Genomic DNA, 26,674 nt, shown 5'->3' with positions numbered 1-26,674 from the left:
GATATCTCAAAACGTTATGGACGGATTTGGACGAAACTTGGTGGACAGGTTGTGTGTGTGACAAGGAAGAATCGATTCGATTTTGGTGAAGATCTGAATATGGATTCGGATATGAGAATTATTTAATTTTTAAAGTTATTCTTCACCATTGAGTGATAGGGCTAAAACCAACATATAGCAGGATATCTCAAAACGTTATGGACGGATTTGGACGAAACTTGGTGGACAGGTTGTGTTTGTGTGACAAAGAAGAATCGATTCAATTTTGGTGAATATCCAGAACCGGATTCAGCTAGTAGAATTTTTTTAAGTGATTCTTCACCATTGAGTGATGTGGCCAATCAGGCAGAGGTATGCTCTCTACTGAGTGCCGTTCTAGTTTGAAATGGTTCCCTCTGAAGGCACACCTTCCAAGCTTTAATAAATGTTTCATTTGACTCTCAAGCAAAATAGATTCCGAGATATAACAAGTTGAAGTGGAAAGTGAAAGGCAGGAGTCAACAATTTTGAAAAGGTTGTATCTTGGGATCCACTTTACAAATTATATATTTGGCACACAAACACACACACACACACACACACACACACACACACACACACACACACACACCCTTAAAGAGATCTTAAAAACCATCCTTGGGAATATTACTACAAACTAACAGCAGTTGGAAGCTGTCCAGGGCTCGGAGACAAACCTGAAAAGAGCCCTCAGAACAAAACTTTTAAAAACAAGAAAAACTTCACAACTTGGTCCATGAATTATGATCCCTTACTGAAACGAAGGTGGATACTGTGAGACCTGAGAGGACCTTGTTCCACCTTCTGAAACCCACCGATGGAGATAACAACCAACGACACACACACACACACACACACACACACACACACACACACACACACACACACACAACAAAAATACAGCCCCAACAATTGAAAAAAGACAAAATAAATATATAAAAAGAAATATCAAGAAATATACACCAACAATGCAAAGTGAATGACAAAAGAGCAAGACAAACAACAACAACAGGCATTTTAAGGCCATTTTCCCTGCTAGAGCGGGGGTTAGCCTTGCGGGAGAAAGGAAGAGCAAGAAAGAGCAAGAAACACACAAAAAAGGAATTGGACAGAGTGAGGATAGACAAAGAAGGCTCATTGGAATGGCTAAGAAGAGGTCAGCTCAACTGGCATGGAGAATTAATCATAACAAGCGTTACGCCTAGGTCCCCCATCGGTGAAGTGATGAGTTGACAAAGTGGAAGACGCAAGGCAGACATCTTGGATTTTGACGTGGCGACCCAATTTTCAATAGCGTTCTTCCTTATGCGTACATACACCAACACACCAGATTAGAAGTTCGTTTATTTTTCAAGATATTTCGCTCACAAGGTTCAGACATATATATGGTGGTGGCCATCTTGGATTTTGACGTGGCGACCCAATTTTCAATAGCGTTCTTCCTTATGCCTCGATACACCCACACACCGGATTAGAAGTTGGTACTTCGCTTATTTTTCAAGATATTCATCTCACAAGGTTCAGACATTTACTTTTCAAGATATCGCACTCACAAGGTTTAGATATGGTGACAGCCATCTTGGATTTTGACGTGGCGACCTAATTTTCAATAGGGTTCTTCCATATGCCTATTTGCACCCACACACCAAATTAGAATTCGGTCCTTCGCTTACTTTTATAAAGATATTGCAGTGCACGTACGCACGCACGCACGCACGCACGGACGGAGGGGAAAACCATAGTCCCCCTTTCGCTCCGCGGTGCGACGGGGGACAATAAATGGCCAAGATCAAGGACACTACACCAATGGATTTAAAAAGATGGTGGGATCGAGCCAGATGGACAAGTGTAGATTCTGCAAGACAGAAACAGAAAGTACTAGTCACCTGCTCTCGGGATGCAAAAAACGATTATCAGAACAACTTTACACACAACGGCACAACAAGGTATGCAAAGTGATTCATTGGCATATCTGCAAAAATTTAAACATCACAGTACCAGAAAACATGGAAACATGAACCAAGGGCAATTATTGAAAATGAGGACGTCATGCTCATGTACGACCTGATGATTCCATCGAGCGTGAACATAGAAAACAAAGTATTGCGTCCGGACATTGTACTCAGGATCAAAAAGGAAAAGATTGAAAATTGAGATATCTGTACCCAACAATTTTGGCCTAAACAACGCAGAAGTCAAGAAAATGACCAAATATCAGGACCTCAAAAATGAGGTCAAGAGATCTTGGAAGCTGAAAAGCATCAAAATTGTACCAGTGATAATTGGAGCAACAGGAATGATAAAGAAGAACCTCACCGAGATTAAGAAAACCAACCCCAGGATTATTACCACAAATGAACTACAACTGGAGGCAATCCGGGGTTCAGTGACGATCCTGAAAAGAGCCCTTGGAACAAACTCTGAAAAAGTTGAACAGGTTGGTCCATGAACCGTGATCCCTTACCGAATGGAGGTGGATACCTTGGGTCCTGGGAGGACTCTGTTCCACTTCCTGAAACCCGAAAATGGAGATAATAACCAACGACGCACACAAATGTACACACTCATGCATATGCACTTCAGGGTGAAAAAAAAGAGCCAAGTCAGTTTTTTTACATTTTTTGGCATAACTATTTTACCATACATACAAGTAAAAGCACCAAAACACCAGAACGAGCATAAATAACTGTACAAATCAGTATGGAATAGCTTGCTTGGCCCTTAGCTTTCTTTAAATAATCCAGTCTTTTGGTCAAACTTTGACCGCTTTTTGCACCAAGAAATGTAAATATTATCCCATTCATGTATGACAGCTTCCCAAAGTTCACAAGCTTTCCAAAATGACAGCTTTCCAAAATTCACAAATTTCCTTCCCGTAAGTTTTGGCTGAATATCGGCCCAAAGATTCTCTATGGGGTTCAAATCAGGACTCTGACTAGGCCAGAACAAAAGTTTCAGGGACTTTTTCTTCCAACCACTTTTTGGTGGCGTTTGCAGTATCGGCAGGGACATTATCTTGTTGAAAAATGACTTGTTTGTTTTTCTCTCCAAGAAATAACTTTTGGAGGCTGGGAAGTAATCCTTTCTCGAATATTTTCTGGTATTCCTTGGCAGTAATTGACTGTTCACACCTTATGAGCTCACCAACAACAGCAGATGAAATGCACCCCAGACTGATTCCACCTCCTCCATGCTTCACAGTTGTTGTTTTGTTTTTTTGTTTTTTTGTTTTTTTTTGTATACAAGATCGAGGCTCGTGAAAGAGCGAACATTTATCACACAGAAAGACAAACCGACAAACCGACACATAACCGACAAACCGACACATAAAACAAATAACATCGGGAGCGGTAGACAAGATGGGGAGAGAGGGGGAAGGACACAAACACAACATTTGAGAGCAGGAACCGAGAGACATGGAGACATCGAGAGATCTGTGGGAGGGAGAGGGCTTTGGGGGGGAGGCATGGGAAAGGGGGTGGGAGAGGCATAAAACATATGGACACTGCCAGGACTACCAGGAAAGAAGTTGGAATTACAAACATGGTGGATCTGGGGTGAATTAGTGGGGGTAGAAAAGATCAAGGTTTTGGATGGGGGAAGATAAGAGATGGTGGTGAACAGCTGTTTTAAAGACCTGGAGGGAGGAGTGTGATTGAAGTGAGTGTGGGAGTTTGTTCCAGAGGCGGGAGAAAAGAGGAATGAAAGAGTGAAGGTGAGCAGAGAGCCGAGATTTCGGCAGTTTAACCATCAGAGGGTGGCTGGCAGATCTTGTGCGACCTGTAGGAATATTTGGGGGCAGAGCACAGAGAGAGCTGGGGGAGCAAGGCTGGAGAGGAGTCGGTAGAAGACAGAAAGACCACCTACCTGCCTGCGGTGAGTGAGTGAAAGGCCCTCAGAGATAGCTTCATCGCGGGAGATTCCAATGATTCTGAAAGCTTTGGTTTCAACAGCGTGAAGCCGAGCTAGGTGTGAGGCAGGAGCACAAGCCCATAGGGGAGAACAGTATTCCATTGAGCTGCGGATGAAAGCCTTGTATGTGGTGAGGAGCTCAGGTGTGCCTAGGAAGGACTTCGCACGACGGAGGATGCCCAGTCGGCGACTGGCTTTGCAGGCCAGCTTGGAAATGTGGTTTTCCCAAGAAAGATCATGGCAGATAGTGAGACCCAAAAGCTTGAGCGACAGAACTTCTTGGAGAGGATTGTTGAGAAAGTAGATGGGAGGGTTGTCCAGTCGGTCCTTTCGGAGAGACATTGTAAGAGTGTGAGATTTGTCAGGATTGAAAGACATGTTCCACTTGTTTGACCAGTCTGTGATTTTGTCCAGGTCTGCAGAGAGTGAGGAGGCTGCAGACAGCCGATCTGAGGGAAGAGGAATGGAGCGGCAGAGAGTGGAGTCATCAGCAAAGAGATAGAGAGGATTTTCCAGAGAGTTGGAGAGATCATTGATAAAGACCAGAAAAAGCACAGGGCCCAGCACACTGCCTTGGGGAACTCCAGCCTGAACAGGAAGGGGAGATGAGAGAAATCCATTCAGGGCCACACGTTGACTACGACCAGAGAGGAAGTCCGCAAGCCATGCATGGAGATTTCCATGGATACCATAGGAGTAGAGTTTGGTGAGCAGAGCTGGGTGCCAGACCGTATCGAAGGCACGTGATATGTCAAGGGAGACAGCTCTGATTTCCTGTTTGGCATTGAGGACCTCCATCCATTGTTGAGACAGGAGAAGCAGCATGTCCAGAGTAGAGTGACCTGGTCTGAATCCAAATTGATGATCAGAGATCAAGCCATTGGAGAAGAGGAAAGATTTCATATCCGAAGCAATGATGGATTCCATGACTTTGCTGATAATTGGGAGCAGGCTGATTGGTCTGTAGTTAAAAGGATCTGTTTTTGCACCTTTTTTGTGTAAAGCGGTAATGTTTGCTGATTTCCAGGATGCTGGCAGATGACCTTGAGCAAAAGATAGGGTTAAAAGAACAGAGAGAGGGTGAGATAGAGTGGCAGAGCAGGATTTTAGGAACCGTGGGCTGATGCCGTCTGGTCCAGTTGCAGAATCAGAGTCGAGGTTCGACAAAAACTCCTCCACCTTGTCAGGAGAGAAGGACACAGAGTCCAGGAGCAGTTGGGTTCGACTGGGAAAGGTGGGAACAGAGAGAGATGGGTTTGGGACTAAAGATTTTGAGGTAAACACAGAGTTGAGGCAATCGGCTTTGTCACGTGCGATGTCAACTGTGTGGCCATTTGAGATAAGGGAGGGGATGGAGGGGGAACAAACACCAGAAACGGATTTGACCAGACGCCACCAGGATTTGGAGGAAGGAGACAGGTTTGAGAGTTCGTTCTAGAGTGAGGAGAGATAGTGCTTCCTGGCACTCCTGAGGGTAGACACACACTTGTTCCGAGCTTGGTGGAAAGAACTGAGATTGCCTTCAGTTGGATTAGCCTTCCAAGAGGCAAAGGCAAGTTGTTTCAGGGCAACTGCCTCACCACAAGATTCGGTGTACCATGGACGGGAGGAAGGGTAAGACAACTGAAGACGAGATGGGATAAATCTGTGCATGAGAGAGATCAGTTTGCTTTGGAAGAATTCCCAGGAAGAATTGATGTCAGAGGCAGTGGAGATGGGAGACCAATCCAGACGATTGATGGCTGCTTGAAGTCCGTCCCAGTCGGCCTGAGTGAAATGCCAGACTCTTCGACGCTGAGGAGGCTCTCTGAGAATGGCCAGAGAGATGTCCACTTTGACAAGCACATGATCAGAAGAACCGATTGGAGCAGAAGAAGAGCAGCAGACATTAGCAGGGAAGTTTGTCATAACCAAGTCTAGAAGAGAAGAAACTCCATTGGCTGAGATCCGGGTCGGGAAATTGACAGATTGTGTCAATCCCAGTGAGTCACAGAAGTCCTTTGCTGAGGTGCCATGACTGGTGAGAGAGGAACCCACACCCAACCAGGTGGCATGATGACAGTTGAAGTCACCACATATGAGGAAGAGAGAGTTGGGATGAGTGGATAGAAGTTGGTCCATGTTGTCAGAGAGTGAAATGTAAATTGAGTCATCACTTTTGTTGTTGTTGAAATGCATTCATGGTTGAATCTCTCACCAGATCTGCAAAGGTAACGTTCTGGGGCATCACTGCAAAGCTAAAATCTTGATTTATCACTCCACAGAACTCTCTGAAACCAGTCTGAATCACAGCTCCCATATTCGGCCAAAAAGTGCAATCTGTCCTGAATGTTTTTCTTTTTTGGATAATAAAGGATTCTTAGCACATCTTATTGAGGCAAAACCAGCATCAGTCAACCTTCTTGTGATGGTCCTTCTGGAAACAGTCTTGTTTTCAGCAGTTCTGAACTCCTCTGACACTTTTCACAGACTTTTCTTTCTTTCCTGGAGAACTAAGAATTTCAGTTGCCTGTCATCTTCACTTGTAGTGGCTCTAGGCCTGCCAGATCCCTTCTTCCTTGCAGTTGAATCCGTTTTCTGGAATTGTAGACCTATTCTCTTTATGGTCGGCAGAGAAATATGGATGTTCTCCTTCAGGAGCTTGTGGATTTCAGAATATGTCTTGCCCGTTTGACAAAGACAAGCAATTTGATTTTTAATATAACCATCAGCATGGACCTTCGCCTTCTTTGGAGGCATTTCTAAATTGAAACACAAAACGACATACACTAACTGAAGATGTCATAAATTGGAGCAATTTAGACACCACATATGCACTAAACAGTCAAAAACATGACAACGCCCTAAAAATGCATTGCAGAACTTGAAAAGTATACTCCTTCAGTAAAATATTTCTTTTAATGCCTCCGCCCCGAAGGTGGCCGGAGGCATTATGTTTTCGGGTTGTTGATTTTGTTTTGTGACACAGAACAACTCAAAAGTCTTATCTTCTTTTTTATGTGTGAAATTTTGATCTATTTTGTCTTACCTGAGATACTGGCCTTTAAAGATGAAAGGTGAAAATACGGAAATTTCGTTAGTTTTGTTGTTTTTTTTAGAACAAAACTTCTAGTCTAGTAGGAAGACTAGGTCCCCCTGCACCCCCCGGAGATATACTTCTAATCAGTGTTTCTAGATTGGAAAAAATGTGTAGAAAATGACTAGCTATGGCCCCAAGCTGAAAAAATGTCCCACATACCATTTTTATGCAAATTACTGCTGCAAATTTTATGCAAAATTATGCAAATTTTATGCAAATTTTTGATGAGGAGTAGAGTTGAGGGGTCTTTGAGGGCTTCATCGAGGTGCTCTCGGTTGCAAGACTGGGTCATTCTGAGAAGCACAGCAGGGTCAGAGATCATGATGTTCTCCTCCTCAGTGAATCTCTCCATCAACAGCCTCTCCATTGCCTCACACACTGTTTTGAGGCAAAAGAGGGACTTTGCGTAGGCCTTTCCACTGAGAACACCTTTGAGAGATCCACTTGTTACTAGTTGTGCCTCAAAGAGAATCTCTGCATATCCAGAACCACGCATCTTGTGTCCAGTGAGCATCCCGATGTAGTTCATGGATGTGTGGAAGGGTCCAATCGTTACTACATGACTAGCAAATTCATTTGGCCAGCGCCAGATGATGGGAAGGGCTTTCATGCAGACACCCAGATCAAATGTATTCAGGACCCATCTCTGACCCACCTCAGCAGTTGCTGCCTCGGAACGCTTCAGTAGCTCACGAACAACTGCGTTGTCTGTGATCGGTTGGTGGATAGGCGTGCAGTAGTCGACTGTTGATTTGCTGGGTGGGGGAGAACCAGTTGCAGAGGTGAAACCCCCTAGCCCAGGCACAGGCTGCAGGCCACAGCTTCCGATGTATCTGATGAAGAGCCAGATGTAGTACAACCGATCACAGACAACGCAGTTGTTCGTGAGCTACTGAAGCGTTCCGAGGCAGCAACTGCTGAGGTGGGTCAGAGATGGGTCCTGAATACATTTGATCTGGGTGTCTGCATGAAAGCCCTTCCCATCATCTGGCGCTGGCCAAATGAATTTGCTAGTCATGTAGTAACGATTGGACCCTTCCACACATCCATGAACTACATCGGGATGCTCACTGGACACAAGATGCGTGGTTCTGGATATGCAGAGATTCTCTTTGAGGCACAACTAGTAACAAGTGGATCTCTCAAAGGTGTTCTCAGTGGAAAGGCCTACGCAAAGTCCCTCTTTTGCCTCAAAACAGTGTGTGAGGCAATGGAGAGGCTGTTGATGGAGAGATTCACTGAGGAGGAGAACATCATGATCTCTGACCCTGCTGTGCTTCTCAGAATGACCCAGTCTTGCAACCGAGAGCACCTCGATGAAGCCCTCAAAGACCCCTCAACTCTACTCCTCATCAAAAATTTGCATAAAATTTGCATAATTTTGCATAAAATTTGCAGCAGTAATTTGCATAAAAATGGTATGTGGGACATTTTTTCAGCTTGGGGCCATAGCTAGTCATTTTCTACACATTTTTTCCAATCTAGAAACACTGATTAGAAGTATATCTCCGGGGGGTGCAGGGGGACCTAGTCTTCCTACTAGACTATTCTTAAAACAGTAGGATGTGTCATCCTCTCCTGAAAAGGATGAACTGGAACAGGGAGTTTATGAAGATTGAAATGAACCCACCAAGGAGGTAGATTAGATCCGAAACTTGGATGGGAAGAAGCAACGTCTCGAGGAAATGCCCCCAGTAATAATTGATGCAGAAAAGATAAAACAATAACTTGCAAAGATGGCAAACTTCAAAAGCCCTGGCCCAGATGGGATCCAAAACTTCTGGTTAAAGCAATTTTATGCTCTCCACGTTCACGAAGCTCAAGCATTCAATGAGCTTGTCCAAGGGGATCAGGAAATGGATGAATGGCTCACAGAAGGTAACACCTTCCTCATCCCAAAATCTGAAGAAACCCAACTACCTCACAAATACCGGCCAATAACACGTCAACCAACAACATGCAACCTTTTAACAGGAATCATCACAGAAACGATTTACCACTACCACATAACACAACAATGAGGCCTAGAGGCAGAACAGAAGGGATGCAAAAGGGGATGTTATTACAGAACAATAGACCTTACAACTAAACAAGGCCATACTCAACAATTGCAACACAGAATAACCAAATTGCCCACAGCATGGATAGACTATAAAAAGCTTTTGACAGTGTCCCACATTCATGGATGATAAAGTGCATGCAAATGTACAAGATAAATCCCGAAATAATCAAGCTGAGTGAGAGAGCCATGGATCTATGGAACACCACACTAATCTTGCAGCACACAGAAGGAAAGATTGAAATACCAATAGTGAAGATGGACGTGGGATCTTCCAAGTAGACAGATCTAATGAGCAAGGACATAGATACACCCTAACATTCAATAAGAGAACATCAAAATAAACAACAAAAGTGATGCATGTACTGTATATGGATGATTAAAACTCTTTGCACCGAACGACGAAAAATTGGCAGAACAACTAAAATTAGTGAAACGGTTCTCCAACAACATCCAAATGGAATTTGGCCTCCATAAGTGTGCCAAGTGCACATTCGTACAAATTAGACCAAGAAAAACGAAAAACAAAAATCGACATAGATACAACAGTACAGGAACTGGACAACTAAGCATCATACAAATACCTTGGAGTATAAGAGGGCCAGCAAATTTGGTGCCATGGCCTTGCAGGGAATGACTGGTTGTTTTGGTAATGGTAGTTGTTGCTGTTGGTAAGGGAATGTTTCACTCGGTCCTGTGCGACTTGATACGTAATATGGAAGGCAGGTAGTCCGTGAAATGGGATAGGTCGTTTCTAAATTGGGTATTTGGGCTCAGCTGACAGCTGGAGCAGGTTACATCCACTGGGGGACATGGTCCATTAGATGGGGTTAAGATAAATTGTGGTTAAGGTAGGCCTGCTTGTTTGTTTTGATGCCATTCTTTCCCTGCCCCAGGATATCGGAGAACGGAGACAAGGGAGAGAAGACCATGTCTATCAAAATATTGCACACAATTGTGATTGCTGTGCATTTCATTAAAACAAGGGGGAAGAGCAGTAAGAAGAGTAGGTAAGGTTAGCCGCAGTTTGCCTCCCACAGCCATCTCTAATTTATTGGGTAAGTCAATTAGGTGTGTGACAGTAAGAGCTAAGGTCAGAATCTTGGGTTCCTGACAGAGAACCTTGGCGGGAGCCAAAGGTTCCGGGGAGGGGGCTGTGTTATGTGGAAGGAGGGGAGAGAAGGAGAGAGAACTCGCTCGAGGAAGGAGGACAAGGAGAGACCGAGTGACAAAGACAAAGAGGCCTCGTTGTTGAGGTTGATTGCAGAAAGCCTTGCGTGAAAGGACAGGCAAAACTGTTGGAGTGGATCAATTGTGGCTTTGTCTTGGATTGACCCAAGCTGGGTTCACCCCGTGTTGGTGGAGGAAGAGGAACAAGGGCACCCCCAGGAGGCGTTGCTTAGAAGACAAAGAGGTCACAAGACAAAGAGGTCACAAGGCCAAAGAGGTCACAAGGTGAAGGAGGTGGATCATCACTGGCATTCCACATCAAGCACCATCTTCATTGTGCTCGTTTTGGCTTCGGATTCATCCCACACCTGGTCCCCAAATTGATCTGTTTTGAGCCTGGCATTCACCCTACGCACCAGATAAGGGAAGTCTCGCCTATAATTGTTTTGTTGCATGTGTGTGATCTGTGGCACTCGGTGGGTTAGGAATTGTTTTATTTCCAATCGTGATTCATGTAAGTTTGAATATTCCATTTACCTCTTTGTCCATTTGACTCGCATGGTTAGTTCCATTTTTGTTTATGGCGTATTGTTGACCTTTTCCCTGTTTACTTATAAATAAACCCTTTAAAGGTAAGAAATAAGTTTCAGCTGTCTGCTTCCGCGTCCGTTTGCCGCCATTAATTCGGCCCAATTGAAGCTTCTTCGAGAACAATAGAGTGTTAGAATTAATTAAATAAAAACAGTAAAATAAATAATAAGACATTGTTCGGCCAATCTACCGAGTCTAACTCGGTGCTGAGGTTCCTGTTTTAACGGGAGCTTCAGACGTGACAATACCTTTCCCCAAGGAACAAAATCAAAGCCATAAACCAACTAGCAGTACCAGTGTTCCAGTACAGCTGCAAAATAGTAAACGAGCCCCAAACGGATATCAATAAACTAGACATCAATACAAGGTAACTCCTCACTATCCACAAATTTTTCAACAAAAATCAATGCATTCTGAGAATGTACCTGACGAGGAAGGAAGGAGGTGGCAGACTGATGGAACTCGATCAAGTGCACAGAGCAACAACTGTAGGATTAGCAGAGTACATGAAACGTTCACCAGACTACCAAATAAAATTTGTACACAAGCAAGAAGACAGCAAACCAGAAAAGGCATCTCTCACTCACCATGAAAAAACTTCCAAAAACAGATGTGAATAGAAGGTCACATCAAACCTAAACAGCAACAAATACAGCCCCAGTGATTGCAGAAAAAGACGAAATAAAAATACAAGACAAAATATCAAGATACAGTCGTGGCCAAAACTATTGGCACCCTTGCACTTTTTTCAAATAACTCACGATATTCTCCAAAAAAATAAGTTGAAATTGACAAAAGTATTTGGTCTCCACAATTCTTTATTTCACTGTTAATATTACAGAACCTTTGTTTTTGATTCAGAACTTAATATATCCTTTTAAATCAGAAAATAAAAAGAAATGGCATTGACAAAATCATTGACACCCTAGATTTAATATTTGGTAGCATAGCACAACACAACAACAACATGCATTTTAAGGCCATTTTCCCTGCAAGAGCAGGGGTTAGCCTTGGTAGCATAGCCTTTGGACAAAATAACTGCAGTCAAGCACTTCCTATTGCCATCAATGAGCTTCCCACACCTTTCTACTGGCAGTTTGACCCACTCTTCTTGTGCAACCTTCTCCAGTTCTCCCAGATTTGAAGGGTGCCTTCTCCCAACTGCTGTTTTCAAATCTCCCCACAGGTGTTCAATGGGATATAGATCTGGACTCATTGCTGGCAACTTCAGAACAGTCCAGCGTTTTGTCTTGATCCATTCCTGGGTGTTTCAGCGTTTTGTCTTGAACCATTACAGGGTGTTTTTTGAAGTGTCTTTGGGGTCATCCTGCGGCAAGACCCCTGACCTTCGACGAAGACCAGCTTTCTGACACTGGGTTGAACATTGCGCTCCAAAATGCCTTGGTAATCTGATTTCATGATGCCATGCACACATTCAAGGCACCCAGTGCCAGAGGCAGCACAGCAACCCTAAAACATCACTGAACCTCCTCCATGTTTGACTGTAGGGAAGGTGTTCTTTTCTTTGAAGGCTTGATTTTGTTTTCTGTAAACATAGAGATTATGTGCTATACCAAAAAGCTCTAATTTGGTCTCATCTGTCCATAGGACATTCTCCCAGAAGCATTTTGGCTTGTTCAGGTGTGTTTTAGCAAACTCCAGTCGGGCTTTCTTATCTTTCTTATATACTGTATATATCTCTCTCACAACAGTGGGAACCTCCTCGGTCTCCGACCGCATAACCCCTTTTCATTGAGTTGGTGACGGATGGTGCGAGTTGATACTGTCGTACCTTGTGTCTGAAAGTCAGCTTGAGTCAGTTTGGCAGTTGATTGAGGTGCTTTATCCACCATTCAAACAATCCTTCGCTGCAATCTTCGATCAAGTTTCCTCTTGCGGCCAAGTCCAGGGAGGTTGGCTACAATGTCATGGGCTTTAAACTTCCTGATAACATTGTGTATGGTGGACACAGGAACATCAAGGTCTCTGGAGATGGACATGTAGCCTTGAGATTGTCCATGCTTGGCTACAATCTTGTGTCTGACCTCCTCAAACAATTCTCTGGTTTTCTTTCTTTTCTCCATGCTCATTGTGGTACACAGTGACACAAAACAGCAGAATGACTCCTTTTCTATATTCAAACTGGTTGAATGAGTGATTTTTATATTGCAGGCACCTGCAACTCACCAGTTGTACAGATTGTTCAATTCCAAAGTGAAGGAGAATCACCTGCTTGAAATCTAATTATTTCTAACAACTTCTAAAAGGTGCCAATAATATTGTCAGGCCCATTTTAGGATTTGTGTGGAATAAGCTAAGATTTAGCAATTTTTTCAGCTTGTTTTGTTTTGTTCCACTGCAAACCAAAGAAATACATATCTGTGGATTCCAAAAGATTTTTTTATTTCAACAATTTTCTGGAAGAAATGGTGCATTTTTTTTTTTTTTTTTAAAGTGGCATTATTATTTAAAAAAGTGCAAGGGTGCCAATACTGTTGGCCACGACTGTATATCGTGACAACTAGGAGAGAAAGACAAAAGAACAGGGAAATATAAAAAGAGTTGTACAGATTGTAGATAGACAAAGAAGGAACACTGGAATGGCTAAGACGAGCTCAGCTCAACTGGGACGGAGAACGAATCATTAATAAATGCCAAAGACCGAGGACATGACACCAATGGCTTTAAGAAATCACACAATATCACAGACTGGTCAAACAATTGGAACATGTCTTTCAATCCTGACAAATCTCACACTCTCACTTTGTCTCCCCGAAAAGACCATCTGGACAACCCTCCCATCTACTTTCTCAACAGTCTTCTCCAAGAAGTACTGTCACTCAAGATTTTGGGTCTCACTATCTGCCATGATCTTTCCTGGGAAAAACACATTTCAAAGCTGGCCTCCAAAGCCAGTCACCGACTGGGCATCCTCGGTCATGCGAAGTCCTTCCTTAGAACACCTGAGCTCCTCACCACATACAAGGCTTTCATCCGCAGCTTGAAGGAATACTGCTCTCCCCTCTAGGCTGGTGCTCCTGCCTCACACCGAGCTCGGCTTCACGCTGTTGAAACTGAAGCTTTCAGAATCATTGGAATCTCCCGCGATGAAGCTCACTCTGAGGGCCTTTCACTCGCTCGCCGCAGGCAGGTTGGTGGTCTTTCTGTCTTCTACCGACTCCTCTCCGGCCTAGCTCCCCCAGCTCTGTCTGTGCTATGTACCCCAAATATTCCTTAAGGTCCCACAAGATCTGCCTGCAACCCTCTTCTGGTGAAACTGCCAAATTCAAGACTCTCTGCTCACCTTCACTCTTTCATTCCTCTTTTCTCCCGCCTCTGGAACAAACTCCCACACTCTCTTCAGTCCCATTCCTCCCTCCAGGTCTTTAAAACAGCTGTGCACCACCATCTGTTATCTTCCCCTATCCAAAACCTTGATCTTTTCTACCCCAGTAAATTCACCCCAGATCCACTTTTTGGAAATACCGACTTCTTTCCTGGAAGTCCTAGCAGTGTCCATTTGTTTTAGACCTCTCCCCCCCCACACCCCCTTCCCATTCCCTTTCCCCAAGACCTCTCCCTCCTACAGATCTCCTGATGTCCCTGTTCTCTACTGTTGTACTTGTGTGCTTCCCTCTCTCTCCCAATCTTGTCTCCCGCTCCCTTTATTATATATTTTATGTGTCATTTTTGTTAGCTCTTACGCGAGCCTCGATCTTCTATACAAAAAAAAAAAAGAAGATGGAAGGGCAGAGTCAATCGGACAAGTGTAGTTTTTGCAAAGTAGAAATGGAATGCACAAATCATCATCTATTGGGATGCAAAAACCTCATGTCAGAACAGCTGTATACTCAAAGGCACAACAAGGCATGTAGAGTAATTCACTGGAACATCCTTAGAAATTTCAATATCCCAGTCACACAAAATTCATGGAAACATGAATCAAAATCAGTCATTGAAAACAAGGACATCGTGCTCACATACGACCTGGTGATCCCATCGTGTAAACATAGAAAACAAAGCACTGCAACCGGAAATAGTACTGAGATACAAAAAGAAAAAAAAAAGGCATTGCTAATTGAGGTTTCAGCACCCAGTGATGCTGGCCCGAATAATGCAGAAATCAAGAAAATTACCAAATATCAAGATCTCAAGAATGAAGTGAAAAGACCTTGGAAGCTGAAGAGCACAGAAATTGTACCAGTGATTATAATTGGAGTAGCGGTAGTGATAAAGAAGAATCTTACAAAGATCCAAACCATCGCTGGGAAAATTACCACAAAAAACGACAGTTGGAGACTGCCCAGGGCTCGGTGTCGATCCTGAAAAGAGCCCTCAGAATAAAACCGAGAACACAACTTTACAACTTAACCCATGAATCACGATTCTTCATCAAAACATTGGTGGATACTTCCAGTCCTGGGAGGACTCCGTTCCACCTTCTCAATGACAAACACCTACCAACACACACACACACACACACACACACACACACACGCACGCACACACACACACACACACACACTTTAAAGAACCTCTTGCATAAATATTACATACATGAGACTAAAACTACCGTTTTTGGGGTTTTTTGTAAAACCACTCAAAGGCTCATGGAGAACCTCAAGTACATAAATAACATACAGAAAAACATTTGTAGATATCATTGAATTCACATTTACATTATTTATTTATTTATTTTGTACACAGATTCAATGCCCGTGAAAGAACCAGAACGCAAAATGGATCGGGATGTAACAAAACCAAAAGCAGGTCTAGGTGTGGGGTGGTATAAAGGGGAAAGAAAATATCATGGAGTTGGATTGGGGATGATTTGAGATGGCAGTGAACAGCTGCTTCAAAGACCTTGAGGGAAGAATAAGATTGAATACAATGTGGAAGTTGATGCTACAGATGAGAAAAATAAGATTTGGGAGTTTCACGAGATGGGGTTGGCTGATGGAACAAACGCGTGCGCCCTGCAAAAGTTATACGGGGACCAAAGCACGGAGAGGGCAAAGGATGCAAGACCAGAATGGACATGGAAGAAGACAAAGAGACCTGTCTGTGGTGGCAATGTAACAGGCCATAGACTCACCTTCATCGCAGGAGATTCCAATGACCTTGAAGGCCTTGGTTTCCACTGCGTCAAACTGAGCAAGGTGTCAGGCAGGGATGCCAGCTGAGTGGGGAGAGCAGTATTCCATCAAGCCGCAGATGAAAGCTTTGCAAGTGCATAAGAGTTCAGGTGTGCGAAGGAAGGCTTTGCACAATGGAGGATACCCAGTTGGCAACTGGATTTGGAGGCCAACTTTGAAATGTGGTTTCCCCAAGAAAGATCATTGCTGAGAGTTAGACCCAAGAGTTTGAGTGACTGCACTTCTTTGAGAGGGTTGTCAAGAAAGTATATGGAAGGATTTGCCATGCAGTCCTCACCAGAAAGTGCGAGTGAGTAGGACTTCTCAGGAATGAAATAAATATTGCAAGTGTTTGACCAGCTAGTGATTTTGTCAAGGTCTGAAACCAAAGAAGAGGCTGCTGCCTGTCTGTCTGAAGGATGAGGGATGTCACGGCAGAGGGTGGAGTCATCAGCAAAGTGATGGAGGATTTACCAGAATCAGAGAGATCATTGATTAAGATTGGGAGTATAACTGGGCCTAGAACACTGTCTTAGGCAGTCCAGCCTGGGCAGTGAGAGGATGTGAAAGGATTCTGTTGAGAGCCATATGCCGGCTACGAGAGTAGAGGAACTCAGTAAGCCATGTGTGGAGTTGACCTTGGATGCCATAGGCAGAGAGTTTGGAGAGCAAGTCGGGTTGCCAGACTGTAATGAAAGCCCAGGATATGTCTCAAGAGCTGGCCCTGATCTCATGTCTAACATTGAGGGCCTCCATATATTGTTGGGAGAGTAGGAGCAGCATGTCCAAGGTAGAGTGACCAGGTTTTGAATCCAAATTGATGATCTGAGATAAGGCTGTTGGAGAAAAGGAATGATTTATGTCAACTGCGATGATGAATTCCATGACCTTGCTGATGATTGGAAATAGGCTATAAGTATAAGGCATTCTTGATCTACAGTGTGCCTCTGCCGCCAGGACGGATTTCAGGTCAACCAGTGGAGACAGTAGCCACGGAGAGACATCAAAGAGTGAGGGATGTCCTGTGGGAGGAAGAATTCTGTTGAACAGACGATGTCCAGTTTATCAGCAAAGGCTTGCATAGAGAGATATTTCAGGTTGCAGAGGAGGCTTCGGAAGTTTGAGCTCCACACACTTAGGGACAAGGAGATGCTGGCTGTGGGTGCAGGAATGTGGAAAGGAGCAAGGAGAGGGAGTGGGGAGAGGCAGGGAGGGTGTGGGCCGTGGGGCTGTGGTGAAGCTGGAGTGGGGCGAGGGGGGGTGCAGGGTTGGGGTCAAGCTGGGAGGGTACAGGGCAAGGGGGTGGAGCTGAGAGGGTACAGAGCAGGGAGGAAGCCAGGAGGGGAAGGGGCAGGAGCAATCGAGAATGGAAGGGGCAGGAAAGAAACTGCGAAGTGGTTGTGGGGGGAGAAACCTTGATGGAGAGGGGTGGAGTGAGAGCTGAGAAGGGGAAGGATGAGGGGAAGCCAAGAGGGGCAGGAAGAGGGGGAAGCTGTGATGGGATGGGACGATGGAGAAGCAGATGCAGAGTAGTGTAGTGGCATGGAGGTGTTTGACATTATGAATGGACGTGAAGAGGAATTGTATTGCTATGTGCACACAACCTCTGCAAAATGGACTTTGGACTCAAAAAATGGACTCAGGATTCCAGAACTAAATATACAGTGGCAGACGTCACGGGTGGGGTGGTAAAAATGTTTTCCATTGAAGTCAGGTTGGAGTTTATGTATGAGGGGAGGCTGGTTGGTGGTTGAACCAAGCATTGAGGAGTGAAAAGGTGTTGGGAAATAAGCCTTTTGAAAAAAAAGAGAATGATTTTGATGATAAAAAAAGAGGATAAGATTTTGATGAAGAAAAAGAGGATGAGATTTTGATGACGAAAAAGAGGATGAGATTTTGATGAAAAAGAGGATGAGATTTTGATGACGAAAAAGAGAATGAGATTTTGATGATGAGATTTTGATGGAGAATGAATGGGTTGTTCCTGACAGAGTACAGTAGTAAGGACAGTAAGGCATTTTAAAGTACATTTTTAAAGCGGTTTTTAAATGTCATTAAGAGTTTTTAAAGGAAGAGACGTTTATTCAGTTAAGATTCAGTTTAAGGTAACAGAGCATGACAGCTTGAATTCAGATGTTTATGTTGTTGTCGTTGATTTGGGGGTGTGGGGGAGGGGTTGGAGTGAAGAAGAGTTTTTTTTTGTTTGTATTTTTTGGAGCGAGAAGGGAAGAAGGATTAAGCTGAGGAATAAGAAGTAACAATACCTGGCAGAAAAGTAGAAAAACGAAGCACGTGTGGTCAAAAAGGGACCAACCCTTTTAGTAAAAAACCCAACCAGTCCAGCCCTAAACAAGGAGGCCGGACTTCCCAGGGGACATAAATTCGACAATTCAACACAAAGCACAGTTTGGCACAGAGATTTGACGAAAACAGGACCAGCAACACAGGTAGGAAAATAAAACAGTAAAACACATGTATCTGGTCCAGGAAACTTGCTATGTTGAGCTGGATGAAGGAACTCTTTGAGCCGTCATACAAAGTACCAAGTCATTTTTTGGCACACCTGAACTATCCACCTACAAGGCCTTCATTTGCAGCTTGATGGAATACTGCTCTCCCTTCTGGACTGGCTACCTTGCCTCACACCTTTCTCAGCTCGATGCCGTGGAAACCAAGGCCTTCAAGATTATTGAAATCTCACATGCTGAAGCTGGGCTATGGGCCTATCACTTTCTCATCATAGACAGATCAGTGGTCTCTCTGTCTTTTACATACTCCTTTGTGGACTTAAACTCTCTGCTCTTTCCGTGCTTTGTCCCCCTATGTTCCTGCAAGGCACGCATGGTCCACCATCATCAACGCCCTTCTGGTGAAACTACGAAAATCCAGGAACAATGAAAACAAATTGCCTTCTCTTCCTGGAAGGCAAATCTGACCAAAGGCAACCTCAGTGCATTTCAAAAAGACGACAACAATTGTGTGTCCACTCTCAGAAGAGCCACAAACAACATCTATCTAACCTCAAGATTGACCTTTCAGACATATCTCACTCATCTAAAATCTGGTGGTGCCTTGTTAAGTCTGTATCTGGTGTATGGTCACCTTCCATCACTTCCCTCTCTTAAAATGGCACCACAACCGACTCAACTCGTGAGAAGGCTGAATGCCTCACTGCTATTTTTGCTTCCAAATATTGAGTCCCCAACCCATCTCTCTCAGTACCCAACTGTTCCTGGACTCTGTATCTTTTGCACGATCTTAGGGTCTTGAGTTTCAGCCCCTGCGTTCCAGGTGACCTAAAAACCTGTTCTGTGGATTTTCACATCCTCTGCCATTTTCACCCTGTCATTTGTGATAGGTCATCTTCCATATGCTTGGAAATCTGTCAATATCACTGCATGACATAACTAGAACGGCACTCAGTAGAGAGCATGCCTCCGCCAGGTGAACAGTTTACGTTTTGTATCCCAGAGTAGACCACAAAATCACAATACAAAATCACATTTAATCAAAATCATCCATCCACAACTTTTTGAGATATCCTGCTATATTTATAAGTGTTTTATATATAATATATATATATATATATATTTGAGATATCCTGTTATTGGCCCGATCTCCCAATGGCGAAGAATCATTTAAAAAAAATTCTACTAGCTGGATCCGGATCTGGATCTCCACCAAAATTGAATCGATTCTTCCATGTCACTCACACAACCTGTCCACCAAGTTTCGTCCAAATCCGTCCATAACGTTTTGAGATGTCCTGCTATATGTTGGTTTTATCCCAATCTCCCAATGTTGAAGAATCACTTAAAAAATTAAATAATTCTCATATGCGAATCCATATTCAGATATTCACCAAAATCGAATCGAATCGTCCTTGTCAGACACCCAACCGGTCCACCAAGTGTCGTCCAAATCCGTCCACAACATTTTGAGATATCCTGCTATGTATCGTTTTTGGCCCTATCTCCCAATGGCAAAGAATCACTTTTTAAAATTCTAGTAGCTACATTTAATAGTTCGCATCCAAAGCCAGCCACTGATTGGGCATCCTCCGCCATACAAAGTCATTCCTTGGCACCACTGAACATCTATCCACCTACAAGAGCTTCATCTGCAGCTTGATAGAATAATGCTCTCCCCTCTGGACTGGCTGCCCTGCCTCATCTTACTCAGCTTAACGCAGTGGAAACAAAGGCCTTCAAGATCATTGGAATCTCCCAAGATGGAGCTGAGTCTATGGGCCTATCACTTTCCCATCTGAGACAGGTCAGTGGTCTCCCTGTCTTCTATCCCCTCTTTTCTGGTCTTGCTCCCTCTGCGCTTTCCGTGCTTTGTCCACACGCCAGGTTCCTGCAGGGCACACAATGTCTACCCTCAACCCCCCTATGGTGAAACAACCTAAATCCAGGATAACTGCTCATCACCACTCATTTGTTCCTCTTTTTTCCCACCTGTGGAACCAACTTTCACATTCTATTCAATCTCATTCTTCCCTCCAGGTCTTCAATACAGCTGTTCACCACCATCTCAGATCATCCCCAAACAAAAAACATGATATTTTCGACCCTCGTTAACCCACACCCTCCACCTCAACCCCAAGCCCTCCCTCCAGGTTTCTAATTTTTTCCACCTGAGATTTTCCTTCTGTGTCCATCTTGTCCACTCCATGTATCCTTTCCTTCCCCCCATTCCTCCCAACGTCTCTCCCTCCCACACCCTTTCCCCCCATTCCCACACCTCCACTGTTGGTACCCCCTTCTCTTTTTCTTTTTCTCTTTCTTTTTTTTCTTTCTCTCTCTCTCTCTTTCTCTTTTTCCTTTCATCCTGTTACATCCTCATCCGTTCAGTGTACTAGCTCTTCCACAAACCTTGAAAAAAAATGACCAACTTCCACATTATCTTCGATCTCATCCTTCCCTCCAGGTCTTTACCACAACTGCTCACCACTATCTCAGATCATCCTCAATCCAAAAACATGATCTCTTCCAACCTCGTTAACCCCACCCCACCCTTTTCCCTCCTCCTTACAAATGTCCTGTTTTCCCCTCCTTGGAGTTTCCTTCTGTATCCATCTTGTCCACCCCCTGCATCCTCTCCTGCTACCTATTTTGTCCTCCAACTCTGCTATTGGTTGTTGGTACTTTCCCCATTCTCTACTGTTCCTTTTGTTAGAGTGCATCCTGATCCGTTCAGTGTTCTAGCTCTTCCACAAGCTTCGACTCTGTATACAAAAAATACTCACGAACCAGCAACACACGTGGAGCAACACAGAATTACAAGGATATAAATAAGCAATGAACAAACACGGTATATGGGATTTCAAACTGGGTTCCCCATATATCATGACCCTGACAAGTTCACATGGGAATGCTTACCGACTGGCCCAATTGATCTAATATGGATGAAATAGTCATGGAATAAAATGAAAAAGGTCGAGATTGTACTCACAGTTTTGCATATATCCTCAATAGTTTAAAACGTTCATGTCAATTCAACATGTCAATAAACATGTCAATTTAGTAACAATCACAAGATTAAAACAAGAAAAAGAGCAATCAGAGATTGCAAACCCTCGCCAGGATGTATTTTCAGTGGTTTTTAAGGCTTTTGTTTTAAAAACAAATGTGGCGGCCGAACTACGTGACCGACGACGTCATCATTAGTTTTTTTCTAAACTAATTTATTCCTAGATTATGCTCAATAAATTTCATCTTGATCGGATGAAGTTTCATACTTGTCGAATTAAAATTAAAAAAAACACCTTTAGAGGCCTTTTTCGGGAACCGTGGTTGTTGTTGTTTTTTGGTCCCCTTTTTGAAGCAATGTTTTACGGCCGGATACCCTTCCTGACGCCAACCCTTTTTTGCCGCCTTTAACGACAAACAGGGAATTACCAGTGAACTGGTACTCAATTAGCCGACCTCGGAAGGATGACAGGCTGAGTCAACCCCCCTGACGTTAATTCAGCGATTGACCGGGATTCGAACCCAGGATCCTAGGATCCTAAGCCGGCACCCTAGCCGCTAGCCCAACACCAGGGTCGAATTATGATGTCATAATGGAGGCACCTATGACATCATCATTAACATATTTTATTCCCCGTGGAGAGTTCTTTACAATGAGCCATGTCTCAATTTTTTATATTCAGCGCTTTCGGAGATATAGAGGTGCAAAGTTTTTCGGTTTTTCCAAGATGGCGGCCGAACCACGTGATATATGACGTCATAATTATCATTAAAAATTATACAGGTGGAGTTGCACCTATGGTGAAAATTTCCTGTCAATCGGACCAACGCTTGCAGAGAAAATCATATTTATTCTGTGCGGACAAACAAACAGACAAACAGACAGACTCAAATGCAAAACCCTCTCCTCTGGCGAGGGTAACTAGAATGGCACTCAGTAGAGCGCACACTTCCGCCAGGCTGAACAGTTTACGTTTTGTATCCACTGTCAGGCCAGATCTGGATCCGGACCTGAACCAAAATCTAATCAGTATGTCATTGTCACGTACCCAAACCGTCCACCAGGTTTTGTCCGAATCTGTCCGTAACTTTTTGAGATGTCCTGCATTCCTGCTCACAAACAGACAGACAAACACAAAAACACACAAACAGGGGTGAATACATAACCTCCATGCACCTTCGGTGGTGGAGGTAAAGAAAGTTAAGATTAATTTGTTATCAACCAGATAAAAGACCCATTCAGGGAAGGATCCAGGATCAGAGGTGGTGCAAATACGACAACAACAAAATACACTGGCAGCATCATAAATATGTCCTGATAATGGACCCATCCCTTATTGACATCACGACAAGGAATTATGGGAAACATCAGCCAGGGTTGGATCCGCCATTTTGGTTTCCAGATGCTGTTTGCAATTCCTTGCTGATCAGATGGCTCTGATATTTACTGTTTGAAAAACATGTCTGGAGTCAACTGCTGCATAACAAACCGTGTCACAACAACCAAGATAACTGCTTCATACATTATTTCATTTATTTCATTACTCGTTGTTGAACAATCAATCGAAGAGGCAGAGGTTACAGTCCAACTTGACTCAAAGAGTAGTTCTATCAGAGCTGCCTGGTCAGCTGGTATTGCAAAGAGCATCTGGAACCCAAGATGGTGGGATCAAAGGTACGATTTTCCCACAGATTTCCTTCTGGTAAACATATTGTGACATCAATAGCTCTGGTGTCCATTGAAAACTCCAGTCATGATCCACAGAAAAAAAAATGCATGTTGAAAGATCTTGTTATGAAAATGATTATTGTGGACTTGAGGTAAATCAAATTATTTTCTTTATAATGGGAGAGTCCATAAGTCCTGGTGGACACACACACACAAACACACACACACACACTGGAGGTGGATACTTTTGAGACTTGGTAGGTCTCCGTTCCATCTCCTGAAACCTATGTGTGGAGATAGCAGCCAACATACCCCACTTACATGCACACACACACACTCATACGAGCACACACTCATGCAAATACACACACACATGAAGGTGGATACCTGGGACCTGGGAGGGCTCTGTTCCACCTTCTGAAACCTGCATATGGCGATGCCAACCAACGACACACACACACACACACACACACACACACACACACACACACACACACACACACACACACACACACACACACACACACACACACACACACACACCACATAGTACGACTAGGAAGCATCCATCCTTACAGACACACGGTACGTTACCCGACATCAATATATGTGTTGGTTGCCCTTCGTATCACATGAAACATGCACACCACCTGAATAATTCATATATAGTGTGGAAGTTTCTGTCCAGACAGAAACCACACTGTAGGATTGCAAGTAGTGTAACCTGGTATCAAGGAACCTCCAAGAAGACCAAACCTCTTCGTACCCACAGTCCAGGTTGGAAATTGTAATTTGTCCATGGCGCCGGTGATGGCTCATGACTCCATCAGGACATGCTGGAAATGGGACACCCAGTTTAACGTCCATCCGAAGGACGGCACTCACATTGAGGAACCATCCTGCCTGCGAAACACCAGGATGGCAGTTTGTAGCTGGTCCGAGATTTTAACCCAGGCTAGACAGCTTACAGGTAAATGTGCGTACCCATAAGCTATTCTGCCAGGGCACATATGTGTGTATATACACACACACACACACACACACACACACACACACACACACACACACACACACACACACACACACACACACACACACACACAACACACACACACAATATTCTGTCAAGTGTGAAGAGTAAGTGTCACCTCTGTTGTTGTCTGTCCATGATGCTACCAAGTAGACACTCTTCCAAACTACTAGCATAAGCTGTTACAAATGAGGGGGAGGGACTACATTATCATCCTGACACCTGTCTGATGGAATTACAGCATGAGCGTGCCACCTCAATGGATTTTCAACCCATGGATGCAAGTTGAGGGGCACCTTCTGTGATAACTGGCGACGTGACGTCAACTTCCATGAAACCGAGCAAAGTTTGCATAAGAATGAAAAAAGTTTAATCTCGTCCACTTGCAGAACGAACCGTGCACGAAACAGCTAAACTGAGCGCCATCACTAACTAGTCCGTGAGTTGAGTAAAGCACATGTTGACATAACCAGAGCACGTGGTACAGCAGGACGGTGTCCACGAAACAATTTTTCCCGTTCAATAGTCATCCGTTTGTGACGTCATAACTGGGCTTTCATTGAGAAAGGCGCTCGGTGCCCTCATTACCGAAACTACCATCGAAAAGGCGAACAAGTGGCGGCAACGGCATCAGTGGCCGTCGGATACAACTGCAGCGACTGGGAGCGGTAGAGGCCTCTGCTCGCTGATGTCACCTTGCCAATGCTACACGAACAGGGACGTTCTATAATGTGCAAGCACTGAGGGTGATGGAGCGCAGACGCGACATGAACGGGTAAAAACTCCGGAGTGAAGCGCAAGCTACCCGTGAAGAGAGCCCTGGACGTGAGTGACGGCCTGGTTCGTGCACGAAGGAAACCATCGCCCATGTTACCAACCCGAGGAGCGAGAACGCCGAACGGGCTGCAAGGACTTGGCGCCGTACACATGGAAAGCCCAAGGGCGACAAAAGAGGAGCAGGAGCGTCTCTCCGTGCCTCTGTGTGTCGTCCTGCAGCTCCACGATGGAGATGGTCCCCGAGAACAGACAAAATGGTGAAGGCGAGAGCTCTAATGGAGATCACCCGACACGTCGGACAAGAACATCAGCGTCGTCACCACGACCTGCCCTCCCTCCCCCTCCTCTCCCCACTCCTCTTCCTCTCCACCCGGTTACTCGTTTGCGAGGCTGCACGACCTTCTGGAGACGAACGAACCGTTGCTCGATGGAGCTTTACTCACTTCGGTTGGAGAATGCCTAGGAGTAGGACTCGACTCGTCGTGTGAGCCTCGGAAAGCCGCGGACGAGGGCTACAGCCCGTGGGAGCGAGCGCCATTCCATACGGGGCCCCGGAACCTGAATCGCTACGAGGAGCCCACTGCCGGCACACGCAAGCCGCCAGATATGCTCGCTCCCGGGCCCTCCCTCACGCCCGTCAAAAGTCCACCAAGGCTCACGAGAACACACGGAACTTGGCCACGGAGTTTGTTAAGGGGTTTCCGCGTCTCAATATTTTCCCCTCTCGACTAGCTCACTGTCCCTGCGTGCTCTCTCCCCCACCCCTCTCTCTTTCGCTTACCCCCTTCGCCGGACTCCGATCTCCAGGCCGACATGCATACGCAATTGAGCTTCCACAAGCGTGACTGAGGCCCGAGAGAAGCGCCAGTAGAGGAGGGCAGTTTGAGATGCGACAGGGAGACAAAGATGACGGGACGACGACGGCAAATGGGTGTCTCAAGCTGCTGAAGAGCAGAACGACACCCCCTCCTCTCCTGGCCCTGCCTCGTCCCATCGTCAGCTCCTTTCAGGCCCACCGTCAGCTCCTTTCAGGCCCACCGTCTCGTCCACGCAAACCACCATAAGCAGCTCACCTTGTCCGTAGACGTATTCATGCCTTGTCTGGAGCCCGAGTGCGGGTCGCGCCGCTCGGACCCGAGACCGAGGTCCTCAAGACGAGCGACGTTCTGACGACGACCTCAACCTAGCGACTGGTCCACGAGTCACAATCCAAGGCCGTACTGATGCCCGAGGCCTTCTGTGAGCACAGGATCACTAGGGGAGACGCGAGGGGGCCCCATAGAGGCGCCGGCCTGCCTGTCTGCGGCTGAAGCTCCAGGATTCCTCGTCTTCTCGAGAGGGTTGGGGAGGGGGGAGGAATGGTTTAATATATATATATATATATATATATGTTTATTTATTTATTTTTGTTTGCGAAGACACCCCGGCGAGCTCGGCTCTGTTCAGTGTGACGTCCATCCGTCAGTTTGCAGATCGCTTTGAAACGTCACTGCGAGAAGTGAGGATTTAATTTTAAATGAAGCCTCTGCGAGCAGCTCGTTCTTCCTCCGCACTCTTCGCAGCACACCCTTAGAGAGTCACGTGGTCCGCGCTACAGCAGCAATGGCTTCCATAAGCTGTTCGGGTCTTGCAGAAAGTCCTCTCCGCGACCCTCGCAATAATAGCAATCATATAATACCTGCACTCAGGTTCGTTAAACGAGACCGAACGCACTTTATTGCGACACCCGGTAGGTAGGTAGGTGTACGGTATGCCGTTCA

The 26,674-nt window shown here is 44.9% G+C and overlaps 1 protein-coding gene across 11 annotated transcripts in view; it reads right to left on the bottom strand.

Moving 5' to 3' along the window:
- The window catches only part of LOC137432743 (histone-lysine N-methyltransferase EHMT1), a 280,570-nt gene extending 254,324 nt beyond the window's left edge, over positions 1-26,246 (bottom strand). For 3 of the 11 annotated variants that reach the window (XM_068124901.2, XM_078783567.1, XM_078783569.1), the window contains exon 1: positions 25,988-26,246. In XM_068124901.2, the coding sequence (XP_067981002.1) occupies positions 25,988-26,008 (21 nt within the window). In that variant the 5' untranslated portion in view covers positions 26,009-26,246. Of the gene's footprint in view, positions 1-2,482; positions 2,506-24,942; positions 25,266-25,357; positions 25,535-25,987 lie in introns of those variants that run through there. The other 8 variants (XM_068124899.2, XM_068124902.2, XM_068124906.1 and 5 more) reach the window with 6 other exon arrangements.
- Positions 26,247-26,674: the final 428 nt, after the last annotated feature.

Source organism: Myxine glutinosa, chromosome 8, assembly GCF_964187855.1.
Source record: "Myxine glutinosa chromosome 8, kmMyxGlut1.1, whole genome shotgun sequence".
NCBI lineage: Eukaryota > Metazoa > Chordata > Myxini > Myxiniformes > Myxinidae > Myxine > Myxine glutinosa.
This window is presented reverse-complemented; position numbering and strand designations above follow the sequence as displayed.